This window comes from Diaphorina citri, unplaced genomic scaffold (genome assembly GCF_000475195.1).
Source record: "Diaphorina citri unplaced genomic scaffold, Diaci psyllid genome assembly version 1.1 scaffold1078, whole genome shotgun sequence".
In the NCBI taxonomy this organism is placed as follows: domain Eukaryota; kingdom Metazoa; phylum Arthropoda; class Insecta; order Hemiptera; family Psyllidae; genus Diaphorina; species Diaphorina citri.
Window position 1 is genome coordinate 34884 of NW_007378507.1, and position 18791 is coordinate 53674.

Here is an 18791-nt window from a genome sequence, read left to right on the forward strand (position 1 = left end):
CATCTAGGCAATGTTCGTTCTTTGTTAATTTTCCTCTAGAGTTTGAAAAATGAAGGCTTCCTCGAAGGAATGTTCCTTTTGCCTCATTAAAGTTTGTAAGTACATTTTTTATTGGCCATTTGAAGACAACTTTCAACAATTTCAGGTATTCCAAGACTTGGGAGAGGCAGCTACAAGGTAAGTACTTGTATTGAGGTTGCTTGCTTGCTGATGGTCTCATTACATTCCATGAGACAAGAATTTCCTCTCGAGAATGTATTAATCTTCATGGAATTATAATTACAATATGTTCACCATTCAAAACTTTAACCCTCACATGGATAATTTTAGAAATTTACTACAAATATCTATCTGAACAACAATTAAAACAGTTTATACCTGTCAACTGTAACCCCTGAAACAGACTGAAGAACCACTGATTGAGAACTTGAATGGTCCCTAAAAAGTACATTTCCAAGAAAGTTTTGGATGCCGACAGTAACCGGACAAGAGAAGCAAAAAATGTATTAAGACTCCAAAAGTGTGATAAATTCAAAGATGAATAACAAAATTATGCATGATCCTTAGAAAAAAAAGAGGAGAAAAAGTCAAGTTTTTAGTAGACTATTTCAAGAGTTTCAAGGTACAAGGTAGGAAGGTACCTGGGACTAGTTATAAAACTGCACATGGAAAAAATGGTTCCAGCCGAGACAGCACACATTCATGAGGGTTAAAAATCTATATTGACCGTATAATTTAATGCAATGTAAATCCCCTATCATGATGTAGGTGCAACTTATAAGAACCAAAACACATTACCTGACAATCATGAAAATTTTTCAAACAAAACACAACTATGTATTTTCCCTCTTCTCAGCAAAATTGGTGGACAATAAGATCGCCTTTTTAAACACATTCAGGGGAAATTTACCCCAGGCTAGGAACCACTTTCTTCGATATTAGAGACACGTGCCACGCCAGCAGTAACGACAGGGATAGGATGAGCAACAGTGCTGACGGCATTATTACCGGTGAGTTTTTACCTTATTGGTGATCCCACAATGGGAAATTAGGAAATTTTAACTCTGCCAGCTTATTGACTAGCCAACTAGAACGGAGATTTTTTCTGTCCCCTTCAAGGCGATACGGACAGTAGGTCGTTAGCGCAGTAGAATGGAGATTGAATCAGCCCCACTTTAGGAAAATCTCAGGATTTAATATCCATTGATTGGCCAGGAGCAGTACAAGATTAGGGATTAGAGAATGATAACTAGCTCTTTCAGGCAGTAAAAGCAGAGATTTTTCTGTGACAACCTTTCGGCTCTTTTTCTCGTGTTCACACTTTAGTTTATCGAGACACCCTGTTTATTTATTTTGTTGTTTTTCTTTCCTGTTACGCGCCAGCAGTAACGACAGGGATAGGATGAGCAACAGTGCTGACGGCATTATTACTGGTGAGTTTTTACCTTATTGGTGATCCCACAATGGGAAATTAGGAAATTTTAACTTTTAACTCTGCCAGCTTATTGACTAGCCAACTAGAACGGAGATTTTTTCTGTCCCCTTCAAGGCGATACGGACAGTAGCTCGTTAGCGCAGTAGAATGGAGATTGAATCAGCCCCTCTTTAGCAGTACAAGATTAGGGATTAGAGAATGATAACTAGCTCTTTCAGGCAGTAAAAGCAGAGATTTTTCCGTAACAACCTTTCGGCTCTTTTTCTCGTGTTCACACTTTAGTTTATCGAGACACCCTGTTTATTTATTTTGTTGTTTTTCTTTCCTGTTACCTAAGCAATCACATGATTATCATCTACTGCAAGGTTTACGCGCACGTAGATTGTCTGACTTGAAAATTACCTTACTAACGACGCCAAGTTTCCATAAATACGAAAGCTAGATAGGATTGGCGGGGGGATATAAGAGGGGGTTTGCGCTATCGATTGGAATATGTTCAGCTATGAGTTATGACTTTGTCATTCCAATAGAGGAAGTTTTTAGATACGTATCTACATAGGTGCGTTAGGTATTCAAATTTCCGATATTCTTTTGTTTCCATGTCCTACATTGAAAACTATTGTACTTGCGATGTCGTTTCGAAGTAACCCTACTTCAGAGGTTCCCAACCTGTCTATCTGTCTTGCTTCGCAGAAGCTAAACCCTTACTGCAAGGTTTACACGCACGTAGATTGTCTGACTTGAAAATTACCTTACTAACGACGCCAAGTTTCCATAAATACGAAAGCTAGATAGGATTGGCGGGGGATATAAGAGGGGGTTTGCGCTATCGATTGGAATATGTTCAGCTATGAGTTATGACTTTGTCATTCCAATAGAGGAAGTTTTTAGATACGTATCTACATAGGTGCGTTATTCAAATTTCCGATATTCTTTTGTTTCCATGTCCTACATTGAAAGCTATTGTACTTGCGATGTCGTTTCGAAGTAACCCTACTTCAGAGGTTCCCAACCTGTCTATCTGTCTTGCTTCGCAGAAGCTAAACCCATTCTTTAGGGCTGTTCACCCCGTCTATCTGTCTAAGAATACCGTCAAGCACACTCCACTTGTCAAAGATCCAGGTTTACCTTCCCTTGGGATCAATTTAATTTGAAGAAACGATTTACTCTTTTTTTTTTTTTTAAGAGGTTTGGCAGAGGGAACTGTAACTTCTATGGTCTTATCGTCCCGAAATCAGGTTTACCTTCCCCTGGGATCAATTTAATTTGAAGAAACGATTTACTGATGAAAATTTTTCAAACAAAACACAACTATGTATTTTCCCTCTTCTCAGCAAAATTGATGGACAATAAGATCGCCTTTTTAAACACATTCAGGGGAAATTTACCCCAGGCTAGGAACCACTTTCTTCGATATTAGAGACACGTGCCCATTTGCCCAAACTACTTCAAATATTTTTGACCTTTTTGACAAGCATATCTGATCATCCGATAGCCAGGAACAAACAAAGCTTAAAGTTCAAAGTTATATGTACATAGTTTACATAGCCCTTCTATACTTTCCTTTGGCGACGTTCGTTGTAACATGATATCGTTGGAATCTTTGTCGATCAGTTCATTTATCAGACAATCAATCACGATCAATTTTATTATTACAACTATTTTGTAATATCGTGATCCGATATGATATCAATATTCCATTTGTATCCTGCTGACAATGTAATTTGATTTTGCTCCATTTTAATCGTTCGAAACGTAAAGGTTAAGGTTCTGATAGCTTTATGTTTTGAAGTAGGTACATATGGAATGTTTCAGGGCCGATGGTGTTTTGTGCTTCTAATTAATTATGTCTAATATTAGCGAGTTTATGCACCAAAATTATTGTCCCCTTAATTGAACTCTTTAACGTTATTTGACGGAAACCCCTTTCTGCGCATAAGCAGAAACGAATTTTTGTAAAACTCCATTTTAATCGTTCGAAAAGTAAAGGTTAAGGTTCTGATAGCTTTATGTTTTGAAGTAGGTACATACATAGTAGGGCGGATGGTGTTTTGTGCTTCTAATTAATTATGTCTAATATTAGCGAGTTTATGCAGCAAAAGTATCGTCCCCTTAATTGAACTCTTCAACGTTATTTGACGAAAACCCCTTACTGCGCATAAGCAGAAACGAATTTTTGTCAAATAGAGTTCAGTTAACGCTGATTTTGGTTGCAAAAACTCGCTATTATCTCTTCGATCTTATCGTTTTGTTTCAGAATCTCAATCCCTCTCTCGGATCATCTCCGCCAATACCCTCTCCCGTTCCATGGCCCCCTCCCCCTCTCCCTCCTTCGCTCACATCGGCAACAGCACACTGCCCCGCACCCAATCTATGAGGCATAGTAGAGGCGGCCCGAGCGATCTGGCAACCCTGCAAGATGCCCCGCCCAAGCCTAGTAGAGCCATGAAGTATTCGGACAGCACTACGACCTTGAACCAGATGAATGTTTCCTATCAGGCCTCTGGTAAGTCTTTCACCGTAAGCACCCGTTTACCAACATTCGCATTCGCCCTTTTGCCGTATATCCCACCTCCCTCCGCAGCGCCGGACATTTAATAATGTTAGCAATATGGAGAATGTACCTATACCTACCTAATAAGTACACAATTTTCGTATGTATGCCCTATGCCTATAAGCTGGAGCATTCACCATCCACAAATATTCAAAGCAAACAATATTCCCCAAAACAACAAACTCGGCAGATATAACGCGGTTAGAATTCTGATAATATCGTACGTATTCAACAATAAACTAATTTTAGGGACATCCTGGGAAAATCTGGGATTTTCTAAATACAATTTCAAATTTGTGAAACAATACTTACCTAATTTGTTTTAGGAAATCCTTCTGAGGATTCCTTAATCTACAGTAATCCACATGGAAATCTATAGAGTGAGATTCTATATACCCCTATTGTTTAGGGCTTGTGGCTATTGGGCCCGGATTTTAATGTTTCCGTAGAATCGAGATGGTCTATAATTATTTTTGATTTTAATAGCTAGCTACTTCTATTGTAACCTATGTTTATCATAGATACTATTTTATCTGACTCGTACAATTGTTTATATCAACACGTTTATCAGAGGCGACCGGGCGAGGGAGCGCCCATTTGTGAAAATAAAAAGCATCGAGAACTGGGGTCCCAAAACACTACCCTGAACACTTGTGGAATACTGTGTCTCGATTAGGGAAATGACTATTTTCGAAAGTTGAAAAATATTTGGGCCCCAACTTAGCCGACATCGTGACATGGCTTCAGTTGCGCTTAGAGTGAACCAAGTTAAGAACATGAACAACTTTAAAAAGGAGTTTCAAAAAGCTTTTCAAAAATCTTCTAAAGTCATGAGGGGTCCAGACCCTCTCACGAGCCACACCACTGGTTCATCATCTTCTGTACGCCTCTGTCCATCAGATAAGAGACGTTTGGATAAAGTTACCTATCCAGTTTCAATTCCACAGTCGATGGTGAAGTCCCTTGGGTGCCCATCCAGTACTACTATCTAGGATTACCTTGAACCTATGTCTACGTACTTACTATAATAAAGCCTGGTACTCACGTTACGTCACGTCTTCCATCCTGGTCTTTCGACAGATCATTAGGTGTGTAGCTGTAGGTACAGGATAATGTCGCAAAATTCAGATATAAACGTGTGAAATATGCACCAATATCGCGTACACACGTAAAGATTTGTCGAAAGCGGACGATTAGGTTAGAAGACCGAATGGAGAAACTTGTCGGTCGTGGCGTGTGTAGTGTGTATCGGGTTAAAGTTTTATTTAGTGAAGTACACACTAGAAATGTTCTGGTCTGTTGGAGCTTGTTGTAAAATCAGCACTTTCATGTTTTGTAATGTGCAGTAAAGATTTGTCGAAAGCGGACGACTAGGTTAGAAGACCGAATTGAGAAACTTGTCGGTCGCGGCGTGTGTAGTGTGTATCGGGTTTAAGTTTTATTTAGTGAAGTACACACTAGAAATGTTCTGGTCTGTTGGAGCTTGTTGTAAAATCAGCACTTTCATGTTTTGTAATGTGCGCATCACAGCGTGCCAAGAACTAGCGTTACATCACGGGGTCGAGCGTTAGGAGGGGCGATATAGTTTGTTTCTCTGATTTCATTTTCCTTGACATTAAATTGTCCTCTACCTTAACATAAGGGATCATACCAAGGGATTGAAACGAGATTTTGACATGTCTTAGATTTTAGACCCAAATTTTGAACTTATCTACCTACGCGTATGTACTTGGAGGTACCTACTGATTACATATTGGTAGTTCAAGGATCTCCTTGCTTTCATTTTTACTTTTTTTTCTCACTTTTATAATTAGAATTCTTCAACTATATCCATTCGTTAATTCCATTTCCCTTATGTATATTTCTTCCATCTTTCTATTCTATCTTTTCTTCCCTTGTCCTGTTGCTCCTCTAACTTTTTGGTTTTCTCTTGGTTTGTATCATTTGGTAATAGGTAATCTTGATAACTTCGGCCCTGACGCTCTCCTGTAGAACCATAGGTACCTAGTACCTACTCGACTTTCATTTTCACGAATATAATGCTTGATGCACGGCTAACAATTCAATTAACGTTTGCCACTTCGCTGATTTGTGCAGTATGTTCTAATTTGTGTCAATGTTCGTGGATGTTGTGTTCCATCACGAGCGTACACTTGGCTGATTTGCTTACATTTGGTTCGCCTCTGATAATTTTTCAGTCGTTATGAAAGTTTTCAGGTGAAAATGATTTGAATATTTGAGTGTTTTGATGAAGTCTCTTTTAAATATCCGTGTATTTAGCTAGTCGACCGTCGACCTTGGAAAAAAGGCATTTGAAGAAAACAAATTACAAACAAACACACAGAGATCTCAAGTTAAGTAAAACCATGTAAAAAAAAATATGGCAATCCCTATGTCCATACGACCTGGTTAGTTCTTTTGTGGCGCTTCGACCCTTAAAAATTTTCATTTTGCATTCTTTTGTGTTCCATCGCGAGCGTACACTTGGCTGATTTGGTTATTTGGTTCGCCTCTGATAATTTTTCAGTCGTTATGAAAGTTTCCAGGTGAAATTGATTTGAATATTTGAGTGTTTTGAAGAAGTCTCTTTTAAATATCCGTGTGTTTGGCTAGTCGACCTTGGAAAAAAATGGCATTTGAAGAAGAAGAAAAAATGGCAATGCCTATGTCCATGCGACCTGATTAGTTCTTTTGTGGCGCATCGACCCTTAAAATTTTTCATTTTGGATTCTTTTTGGAAATTTAAATAAAATTTTCAATTAACCTCTGTGTCCATTCTTTTCCTCAGGGAGTGACTCTGGGAACGGCTCAGGGGACTCTGTACAAAGTTGTTCAGCCACGGGAGACGGCTCGGAATCGACCACTCCTGTTTCGACTCTACCTCATCAGAGACCATCAGGCGTGGTCATCAAGAATCCGCGTTACGGACTTCCCACCTCTTGTTCTTCGTCTACTCTCAAGGTAAAATTGTCATAATCAATTCACTACTGATCCAAGGAGCCCCAAGGGGTCCCCAGTCGAAATCTTGCGAGGAGGAGGGCGAAGAAGTATAACAGTATTATCTCAGGTGGCCAACAGGTAAAACCTTGCGGGGGCCCCCGAAGAAGAGTATAAAAGCCACCGTTATTAATAGTTAAAGTGTAAAGATACAAATAACAAGTAACTGGAAGGCTGGAACCTGGATGGATTCCAATATCTTTCTTCTCAATAAATATGTAGGTACTTCTTGAAGTTTTTCCTTCATGGGAGTAATTTAAATGATGACAGGGAAAACATATGAGCGTTTCATCACGTTTTTCTCTTTGTAGCAACGAAATAACGTTATTTTATGCTAGCCACTCACTATCAGGTAGATCTGACAGCTACACCTGATCAGGTCTATCTGATAGTGTGTGTGCTCATCAGGTATTAGGTAGACCTGATCAGGTGTACCTGACAGTGAGCAGCCGGCATCAGTATGTTCTTCATCAGAGGGCTTTGAAAATGCAGGAATTTATCTATTGCTCTGTTTATTTACTAAAACGGAATTATACGTACTATGTGGTTTTCCCGTCCTTATTCAGGCAGGGTGAGATTAATGTGAGTAGGCGGGTAGCTTGTCTCCAAATGGAAGGTAAATCCTCCGTTACTAAAAACCTTAGGAGTTTAATAGTGCCTCACACCCATCTGAAATTATCTACATAGGTCCCACTTGCAAATTTGTGGAGATTCGAAACGAAAGTCACCTACATACATAGATACTTGCAAATTAGTGGAGATGCGAGAATTACTTTATCGAGAGTTTCGTAATACTGCGACCTTTTAACACTGGTTTCTTCTCTGTTTTCCAGGACTTCACACATTCCAACGAAATTCTCAAATAGTTCTACAAGACTCCAAAGTCGATGATCTCCTACTAGACATGTTCCGTACAGAGTTCCATTTGAAGTTCCTCTGGGGCAGCAAAGGCTCCAGTGTCAATTTCCTGCAAAGGTACAAAAAGTTCGAGCAGATCTTGAATGTGATGTCGGCCAAATGCCAGTCTGATGAAGATAGCAGCAAATCTGTAAGCTCAAATAGTTGTGAAGTTAGCAACGGACATAGTCAAAATGTTTACAATGCCTTGGGCACTAATGTTTAATATTATTTTGTTTCATATAGGCGAAACTATCGTATTTGATTCTTTAGGTATTTCTAGACTAGAACTAGAATTATTAGGTAGGTACCTTTACAAAGTATTTACATACATAGTCGGTCGGATCTTTGGCATGGAACTTTACAATGCAATAACAATGGTATAGATTCTACGGAAATTCAGTCCACGTTTTGTACTATCTTTAAAAGCATGGATTTTGTACTATCTCTAAAAGAGTCCACGTTTTGTACTATCTTTAAAAGCATGGATCTAGATATCGTACATAAGGGTTATGCTGGAGCGAGATGTTGGAATCTTGTAGTCATAGGTATCTGTATTCAATGTTTAATATTAGTATCATGTATGTGACTAAATTACCTGGGAGACAATTGATATATTTTGGCCCAGGAGCGAGATGTTGGAATCTTGTAGTCATAGGTATCTGTGTTCAATGTTTAATATTAGTATCATGTATGTGACTAAATTACCTGGGAGACAATTGATATATTTTGGCCCTTCTGTCTGGAATTCTGGATTCTGGATCAATATCTCCTTCAACTCAGTCAAAGGTAGAGAGAGGCACAAACCACGCCACCCAACATGTTTTTGATGGGGAAGGAAGGTTTTCTGAAGCTTTTATGTACATGTCACTAGGAATGAAAAATATGGAAAAGCTGTTTTTAATCTGTGTCTGCCTTTTCCTATCTCTGTGATAGATAGTCTCAAATGTTTTTGACATTTAATTATTGTGAAGTACGAGTATGTCCTTCGTCAATTTGACATCATTTTTCATTTGAACTTCAAGAAATTCTTTAGATGTTTTTCCCCTCTTCTTTTTTCATATCCATAGAGCTGAAAGCGACTGAATCCTAGGGAGATTGTTTGTTACCTATCGTAACAGGGTGGCAAAACGGAGTTGAGAACATAAGAAGAACTTATCACCTTATCAGAGATCTGGGAGTCTGGTTTTTTCCCCCTTCTTTTTTCATATCCATAGAGCTGAAAGCGACTGAATCCTAGGGATATTGTTTGTTACCTATCGTAACAGGGTGGCAAAACGGAGTTGAGAACATAAGAAGAACTTATCACCTTATCAGAGATCTGGGAGTCTGGACATCTCTCATGTCACTGGGGTAATCTAAGCCGTCAATCAGGGTCCCAGTTACATTTGATGGATACCTAACAGCTACTTTTGTATCCTTTTTCTCCTCCTCCTCTTCTTAAGAGTCTGTCAAAGAGGCAGCAGTATAAGTTATTCTTTCAGGCCTAGATAGCCCTAAAAGATGGGTTAAGCGTCTACGAATAAGGTTGATTGACCACCAACGATTCCTCTCTGATTTCAGGAGCCGACTCCTGATCCCTTCGCGGACCCCCTGCAACTGAAGAAAGCCCTTGAGTGGGAGCTGAGTCTGGATAACCGGGACCTTCGGTCACATGCCTGGTATCACGGGGCCATACCGCGATCCCGTGCCGAGGAAATTATCGAGAATGAGGGCGACTTTCTCATCCGGGATTGCACGTCTCAGCCCGGCAACTACGTGCTGAGCTGCATGAGCAAGACACAGTACCTCCACTTTGTCATTAACAAGGTGAGTGAAGCTGCCTTGAGGTAATGCTATAGGATGCCACTCCTACACCAACAACAATTGCTGCCGCAATATGTAGCATCCCATGAAAAAAGAGCCAAGTATGGATCTGGTAATACGTATCATCAAGAGAAGATTGAAATGTTCCCTTGCCACGGCTTTCTAACGTCATCGATTGCTAAAGAAAAACTTCCTTACAGATTTACAGCTATCTATTGCTTACATAGAATTTAGGAGATTTCAACTTGTGCATTCGCTAATTGCAACGTACTTATAGGTAAGTTAATTCAAGAAATTTTACTGTTGAACATACAACAATAAACGTATGTAATTATGTATTCTTCCAAACTCTCCACAGGTTGTGATTCAGCCAGACACGGTTTACGAGCGGGTTCAGTTCCAGTTTGAGGACGATTTATTCGACGTTATAATTAGGATTCTTCAACTATCCATTCGCTAATTCGATTTCCCCTATGTATATTTCTTCCATCTTTCTATTCTATCTTTTCTTCCCTTGTCCTGTTGCTCCTCTAACTTTTTGGTTTTCTCTTGGTTTGTATCCGATATAGGTTTCTCTCATTTCATTTTCCTTGACATTAAGTTGTCCTCTACCTTAACATAAGGGATCATACCAAGGGATTGAAACGAGATTTTGATATGTCTTAGATTTTAGACCCAAACTTATCTACCTACGCGTATGTACTTGGAGGTACCTACTGATTACATATTGGTAGTTCAAGGATCTCCTTGCTTTCATTTTTACTTTTTAAAACATGTATATACATGACTCACTTTTCATCTTTTCAACTCTATAGATATGGAGTCTATGGGCTATAGGAATAGGGAGTTAGGATCTGACTCATTGACGTGAGTACTTCACTGAAAAGAGTAGTTCTCTTTTTATAACTCACTCACTCTTTAAACATCTTCAAATCGATCCAAAAGATATACTGAATAAAACGCTCTCGTTATATACACATGCCATATTCCTATAGCTGTTTCGAAAGTTTCAGAAGCCTTAGCATACTCTATTACCCTATACTTCACCAGCCTGACCCACAAAATAAAAACTGGGAAAAATATCACTTAAAATATCAATAAAAAATATTTAGCCCTGGAACTTGGTCTGGCGCCCTGCCGTGAGCTCCTTGAAAAATCTTGTGAAAATATCTATCCAAGTACCTAATTAGCTAATCACCTTATAACTGGAACTTGGTCTGGCGCCCTGCCGTGAGCTCCTTGAAAAATCTTGTGAAAATATCTATCCAAGTACCTAATTAGCTAATCACCTACAGTGCTACTTAAAAGATCTTGGGAAAATATCTAGAAAAACAACCAAGTAGGGTGGGTAGGGGTAATTATGATCCACACGTGTTGTGGGGTAATTATGATCCACCCAAATTTAGCCCACTTAGACTATTTCTGGAGAATCGGTTAAACAGACATTTTAAAGAACAATCTCTTAACTACAATTGCTTGAAGATTCCACAGCTTTTGAATATTTCTTTGTCTTTTTCATCCAAGTTCCAAACCTCTTCAAAAAAGGTGGATTTCTCCTGGGGTAATTATGATACACCCATATCTCTATTTATTTAAAATTTGGTAGAGCTCCAAAGAAACGAAATTTAGGCCACATAGGTTTTAACCTTCTAATTTATTGTTGCCTACATTTCCCTGAATTCAGGGGCTTAAACCCTTAGAATAAATGGGTGGATTGGGAGAAGAACAGGGTGGATGGGCAATTATGATCCACGAATTTCTGCTTTAATTTTTTTTTTCTGTTCCTGTTGTTGAAATGAGACTTAACTAAAACAATACTAATGTCTATGAGTAACTACTCACTAAATTACTGATTCCCAGGAGAACAAGAAAAAAAGTTATGGCGAAAGATTAATTTTTGGATCATAATGACCCCTTCCCACCCTATTGGGCGATGTTCAATTGTTCATGTTTAAAGTAATAAATTTGATAATACCCGTTTACACCAGGGGCTCATAAATTGAATTATATTTCCTGAACTAATAACATTAGAGTACAAAATAGAAAGTAACAAAGTACCTACCTCACCTACGTGTAAGTTTAGTACATAATTACCTACAATACCCAAGTAGGTAGTACATTATCATTAGGATCAAAACTGAAAACATTATACTAAAGTCTCCTGGGATAGGTAATTTTTCACAACAGAAAAGGAGCTTAACACAGTGACTATCAACAAGAACCTCTGCTCTCATTTTCTCTTCTTTTAGTGCTGGTCTGAAGAGTCTGAAGTTGTGTTTAATCGACCTTTCATGCCTTAATACATAAGCTCTGTATACTAGGTAATATCCACTTCTACAAGTAGGTAATAGAAAAGTATACCTAGCCAGAGTGTAAGATTCCTGCTGTTCTTAAGCTCTGTTGTTACCAGTAATGAGGTAATTTACCTTACCTTATATCAAATTAAAGGTCTTTTTACCAGGAACAAGAAAATGGTGGTGCACATTTTGTCCAGAGAACCATAAAGCCAAAAAACATCGACCCTTAAAATTTTTCATTTTGGATTCTTTTTGGAAATTTAAATAAAATTTTCAATTAACCTCTGTGTCCATTCTTTTCCTCAGGGAGTGACTCTGGGAACGGCTCAGGGGACTCTGTACAAAGTTGTTCAGCCACGGGAGACGGCTCGGAATCGACCACTCCTGTTTCGACTCTACCTCATCAGAGACCATCAGGCGTGGTCATCAAGAATCCGCGTTACGGACTTCCCACCTCTTGTTCTTCGTCTACTCTCAAGGTAAAATTGTCATAATCAATTCACTACTGATCCAAGGAGCCCCAAGGGGTCCCCAGTCGAAATCTTGCGAGGAGGAGGGCGAAGAAGTATAACAGTATTATCTCAGGTGGCCAACAGGTAAAACCTTGCGGGGGCCCCCGAAGAAGAGTATAAAAGCCACCGTTATTAATAGTTAAAGTGTAAAGATACAAATAACAAGTAACTGGAAGGCTGGAACCTGGATGGATTCCAATATCTTTCTTCTCAATAAATATGTAGGTACTTCTTGAAGTTTTTCCTTCATGGGAGTAATTTAAATGATGACAGGGAAAACATATGAGCGTTTCATCACGTTTTTCTCTTTGTAGCAACGAAATAACGTTATTTTATGCTAGCCACTCACTATCAGGTAGATCTGACAGCTACACCTGATCAGGTCTATCTGATAGTGTGTGTGATCAGGTATTAGGTAGACCTGACAGGCGGACCTGATCAGGTGTACCTGATAGTGAGCAGCCGGCATTAGTATGTTCTTCATCAGAGGGCTTTGAAAATGCAGGAATTTATCTATTGCTCTGTTTATTTACTAAAACGGAATTATACGTACTATGTTGACAAACTCACTAAATTGTTTTAATCTTTCACAGGCTTTCACGTACGACTCCCTGTTGGAAGACGAAATCCTCTCCTCTTACCCCGAAGTTCAGTTACCATCTTGTTTCGATCTGGATAACTTCCAGACCCTCCTGTTGCCAACCTTAGAGAATAAACCCCTAGATGCTACGGCCCTACAAGGTAAATACTTTATGTCGGGTTTGTTTTAATCCCTTAAACTATAGACTGCCTTTGTGGCAATTGAAACCCACACGTTTTCCCTGAAGAAACCAGAGGGTTACCCGTCGGTATACTGTAATCAAAATTGTAAAGGCACAGAGCAAAACTATTTACTTATAATTTAATATTATTATCATCTAAAGAAAAATACTGCTCTCGACATTCTTGAAATACGGTTATCCCTAAAATGCCCTGATGTAATATTGTCATGATTTCCTTTAATTTTAATGAGCCAAGAACATATTTTTATGCAAATTTCGTGTGCAAAAACTTTTTTTTGCTGAAACGAAAAAGCCATTAAATGTTTAAACAGTAAAATTTCAAAGTTCGTGTTGCCCCTTCTCTTCTTGTCCCTTTCTCCTATAATTTAATATTATTATCATCGAAAGAAAAATACTGCTCTCGACATACTTGAAATACTTACCGTTATCCCTAAAATGCCCTCTTCAAAAATGCCCTGATGTAATATTGTCATGTTTTCCTTTAATTTAATGGCAATTTTAATGAGCAGGTAGGTACCTGCCAAGAACATATTTTTATGCAAATTTCGTGTGCAAAAACTTTTTTTTTTTTGCTGAAACGAAAAAGCCATTAAATGTTTAAACAGTAAAATTTCAAAGTTCGTGTTGCCCCTTCTCTTCTTGTCCCTTTCTCTCCCCCTGTACCCTAATTACGTGACGAACTCACGAAACCTCATTCTAATACCTCTGTGGTATTCGCTGTGGTACCTATTGATTGTTTAGTATGTTTTTTACCTTCCATTACTTTTTTTTATGTGTCTACATTTATGTAAATAAGCACAAAGTTCTATGCTACATAAATAGGTAGTGTACCCTTAGCTCTTCTCTTCATAGCACGTAATAAAACTTTATCATCAGAGAATAGGTGTTATAAAGTACTTGGAAGAAGGCAAAAATACCGACTAGAACAACGTATAGATGTTTTTTACCTTCCATTATTATTTTTTTATTATTTTTTTTTTTTATGTGTCTACATTAATGTAAATAAGCAATAAGCACAAAGTTCTATGCTACATAAATAGGTAGTGTACCCTTAGCTCTTCTCTTTATAGCACGTAATAAAACTTTATCATCAGAGAATAGGTGTTATAAAGTACTTGGAAGAAGGCAAAAATACCGACTAGAACAACGTATAGGCTATAGAATGATACATAATAAAACCAAAGGTATGACATTACCATCATCAAACGACGGCAGGTAGTCTAGGTAGATGCATATATAGTTTGCCACAGCTATAAATGAATCTCTCGAAAATAATACTGGCTATAATAAAAACATACGTATAAATACACAGAAAGAGCAGGTAGTAAAGTATGAGAGGGAAAGCAAATAAGCACCATACTTAAAAAAAGACTGGTTTCTTGGACTTTTCTCAAAAACAAAGTGTCAGGAAAATTTCTCAGAGAAATATTACCTATTAGAATATTGTGTTTTTCTTGCGCATCCTGTATGTTTCACTGTTGGATCGAACTTTCATCTTGATATTCTCCATTTCTTCTTCCAGGAATTCACATGATGCTCTTAGAAACGGGATCTAGAATTCTAGCCAATCATCTGACGAGGATTGATCTTCAGTATACGACGAGTAAAGACTTACCCAAGTACGATCAGTTCGAACATCTCATAGGCAAACTGTCGGGGATCGAACTCTGTACGCTGCCCATAGGGAAACAACTTCGCTATGATGTCATAGAAAGGTGAGAGTAATGTGTGATCGGAAATAAATTACAAGTAGTCCATTATTTAGATTGGCTGGGGTACTTACCTTGAACAGGGAGTAGACCAGTTTAGTCTGGCTGGGGGACTTTAAACCGGGAATATACCAGCCTGAAATTTTCCTTGCTAAAGAAATAGAAAAAAATTGAATGCGAAGGGCATTCACTCGTAAAAATTTTGTAGCCAAAACCACGTGTCAGTCCAAAGCAATCACCTTAGGTAGGGCTGACTGAGAGGCTGATGAAAAACGCGACCTTGTTTAACATGCTAGGTTAAAGAACTTTTCAGTCCAATTCGGCAAGATAAAGAAGATATACTCCATATTACTCCATTCTATTCTATTTGCTATTTGATTCTTCACAGAGCTCAATGTATGAAACTAGTGGTGGCCATCACGATACTCACCTGCGGCTCAGACTCGGAGAGGGCGGAAATTCTCAACAAGTGGATTCAAGTGGCGGTCGATACCAAAACCGCTCTGGGGAACTTGTTCGGCTTTTCCAATATCATGCTGGGACTGATGATGCCTCAGGTAAATATATAGGTTGCTGAAACCCCACAAGAACGTGTAGGTTGTCCTTTTGAGTTTGAAGGCATGCATTAGTGACTTGAACTTTATTAGTGGATATGCGAAATTCATCTACCTATTTAGTTAAAAATCAGGGAGATACTGGAGATGCATAATTCTCCTGCCTATTTACTTGGAAATTAATGGAGATGTGAAATTCACCTACATATTTACTTCCAAATTAGTGGAGGTGTAAAATTCACCTACATATTTACTTATAATTTTGTGGAGATGCTCTTCATCCCTGTGGAATAACTTACAAATTAGTGGAGATGCTCTTCGCCCTTTGTTGAATAGTGGAGACGCAAAATTAACTTGCAAATTAGTGGAGCTGCAAGAATTACTTCAAGACTTTCGTAATATTGCAAGCATGGTTATGGTTACAACCACTTTATCAAATAAAACAGATCTTTATTCAATTCAATTCCTATTTCAGATTCAGAGGCTAAGCGTCACGTGGCATGTGCTCAGACAAAAGTTCACGGACAGTGCTTTCAGCTTTGAAGCCAAACTTCGGCCAACGCTGAAGTCAATGAACGAGTGTACAAATCCCAACGCACCAAACACCACCATCCCCTATATGCTACCTCTCATCTTACTTCAAGAAAGATCACTTGAAGACGTATCTAGTAAGTAATTAGTACCTAACTGGAACTTGGTCTGGCGCCCTGCCGTGAGCTCCTTGAAAAATCTTGTGAAAATATCTATCCAAGTACCTAATTAGCTAATCACCTACAGTGCTACTTAAAAGATCTTGGGAAAATATCTAGAAAAACAACCAAGTAGGGTGGGTAGGGGTAATTATGATCCACACGTGTTGTGGGGTAATTATGATCCACCCAAATTTAGCCCACTTAGACTATTTCTGGAGAATCGGTTAAACAGACATTTTAAAGAACAATCTCTTAACTACAATTGCTTGAAGATTCCACAGCTTTCGGATATTTCTTTCGTGTCTTTTTCAATCAAGTTTATGTTTTGGCACGTAGGTATGGAGATAACCAGTACTTACCGAAGAAGACATTATCATACCTATTTCTTTTTAATTAAATCAGGTTCTTTTTAAACCTCTTTTACAAAATTACAAATTCTTCAATACTATTGATTATTCTTTTTGTATGTTGCAGGTCAAAATAGTTTAGAATGTTTAAATCTAGTGTCCTCATGTATAACGTGTTGGGAGACTTCTTCCAGTGATTTCGGTCTTAGCATTCTTTTCAACCATTTGGAGTCCGCCAGGAAATTAACTGAAGGTAATAATGAACAATTTTCTCGTGATTACTTTAAGTTTTCCCGTCCTTATTCAGGCAGGGTGAGTAGGCGGGTAGCTTGTCTCCAAATGGAAGGTAAATCCTCCGTTACTAAAAACCTTAGCAGTTATACAATAGTGCCTCACACCCATCTGAAATTATCTACATAGGTCCCACTTGCAAATTAGTGGAGATTCGAAAGTCACCTACATACATAGATACTTGCAAATTAGTGGAGATGCGAGAATTACTTTATCGAGAGTTTCGTAATACTGCGACCTTTTAACACTGGTTTCTTCTCTGTTTTCCAGGACTTCACACATTCCAACGAAATTCTCAAATAGTTCTACAAGACTCCAAAGTCGATGATCTCCTACTAGACATGTTCCGCACAGAGTTCCATTTGAAGTTCCTCTGGGGCAGCAAAGGCTCCAGTGTCAATTTCCTGCAAAGGTACAAAAAGTTCGAGCAGATCTTGAATGTGATGTCGGCCAAATGCCAGTCCGATGAAGATAGCAGCAAATCTGTGAGCTCAAATGGTTGTGAAGTTAGCAACGGACATAGTCAAAATGTTTACAATGCCTTGGGCACTAATGTTTAATATTATTTTGTTTCACATAGGTCTTCTAGGGTGGGTTGGGGTAATTTTGAGATACCTACTTAGGAGGGTTTAGGTAAATACCTAAAAGACTACTGAAGTATCGGATAGGTCTTCTAGGGTGGGTTGGGGTAGTTTTGAGATACCTACTTAGGAGGGTTTAGGTAAATACCTAAAAGACTACTGAAGTATCGGTTATATGCAACATTTGTGTCTTTTCTAGGCCATTAAAAAAGTGTTAATTTGCTTAAGCAAAGCTTTTACAAATGTCCACCTACTTCACTCTTGAGTATGTACCTATGTAAAACCTTTAAAGGAGTTGTTTCAAAAATACCCCAGTAGACCCTAATTTTTTTGTTTTTACATATATTTTCTCTTCTCATAACTATCATCTTTTTACCTATTTAGTTCTAAGCGTTTAACTAAAATAATAATGAAAAATATTGACCACTATACTATCAGTCTCCACATACGCGTAATTGGAGTTTGGTGGTTTTAGAAGGAGTTGTTTCAAAAATACCCCAGTACCTAGACCCTAATTTTTTTGTTTTTACATATATTTTCTCTTCTCATAACTATCATCTTTTTACCTATTTAGTTCTAAACGTTTAACTAAAATAATAATGAAAAATATTGACCACTATACTATCAGTCTCCACATACGCGTAATTGGAGTTTGGTGGTTTTACTGAGAGGTTTGATAGACGGTCTCTTTAATCAACGACCAATTTTTCCCACGATTTTTTAACCTTGCTTAACTGACAGGTTCAGAATTAAAATTTCATATTTATCCAAATAGATTTACGCTTCTCACATTGAGAATTGCGATCAGTAGAATTTATCATAGGTCCACAAAGAGGAATGATGGATAGTGGATACAGTTGTTTCAGAATATTTTTTAACCCTGTGGTGTCGACATGCAAGAAAACTAGCTCTGAATGACGCCCCCTTGGGTTGTCCACGTTACTAAGCAGATCCTTAGGCGTCCAACTCCGTTTGAGGGTTAATCCTTCCTCCGCAGGTGGTATCCATGTATATTTTCTGGTGATCGCATACTTTAAGGTCCTATGGGCTAGCAAAAGTCACTCGAATGATTTTTGGCCTTTTGCATTTTACCTTTCCCCGTCCAGAATTTTTACCTCAACGTTTAAATTTTATGTTTCACGCTTTGATTCTTTCTTCTTTAAATTTGTTTTTCCTAAGAGTTGAATGAAGTTTAATACACGTCAGCTCTGAATGACGCCCCCTTGGGTTGTCCACGTTACTAAGCAGATCCTTGGGCGTCCAACTCCGTTTGAGGGTTAATCCTTCCTCCGCAGGTGATATCCATGTATATGTTCTGCTGATCGTATACTTTAAGG

General features: G+C 38.4%; 1 protein-coding gene across 1 annotated transcript; it reads left to right on the plus strand.

The window, feature by feature from the left end:
- Nucleotides 1-956: 956 nt before the first annotated feature.
- On the plus strand, nt 957-17776 carry LOC103514070 (breast cancer anti-estrogen resistance protein 3-like). The gene is made up of 15 exons (XM_026827119.1): nt 957-1010; nt 3693-3941; nt 6778-6950; nt 7557-7602; nt 7820-8034; nt 9444-9692; nt 10048-10113; nt 12286-12465; nt 13092-13239; nt 14803-14995; nt 15378-15546; nt 16019-16211; nt 16710-16835; nt 17144-17506; nt 17595-17776. Exons 1-14 carry the CDS (start codon nt 980-982, stop codon nt 17431-17433), a joined length of 2328 nt encoding a protein of 775 aa, XP_026682920.1. The 5' UTR covers nt 957-979; the 3' UTR covers nt 17434-17506; nt 17595-17776.
- Nucleotides 17777-18791: the final 1015 nt, after the last annotated feature.

Coding starts and splice junctions, on each gene's coding strand:
- LOC103514070 (XM_026827119.1), top strand. CDS start 980: ATGAGCAACAGTGCTGACGGCATTATTACCG. Junction 6,951..7,556: donor GTTCTTCGTCTACTCTCAAG/GTAAAATTGTCA, acceptor TTATTCAGGCAG/GGTGAGATTAATGTGAGTAG. Junction 16,212..16,709: donor ATCACTTGAAGACGTATCTA/GTAAGTAATTAG, acceptor TGTATGTTGCAG/GTCAAAATAGTTTAGAATGT.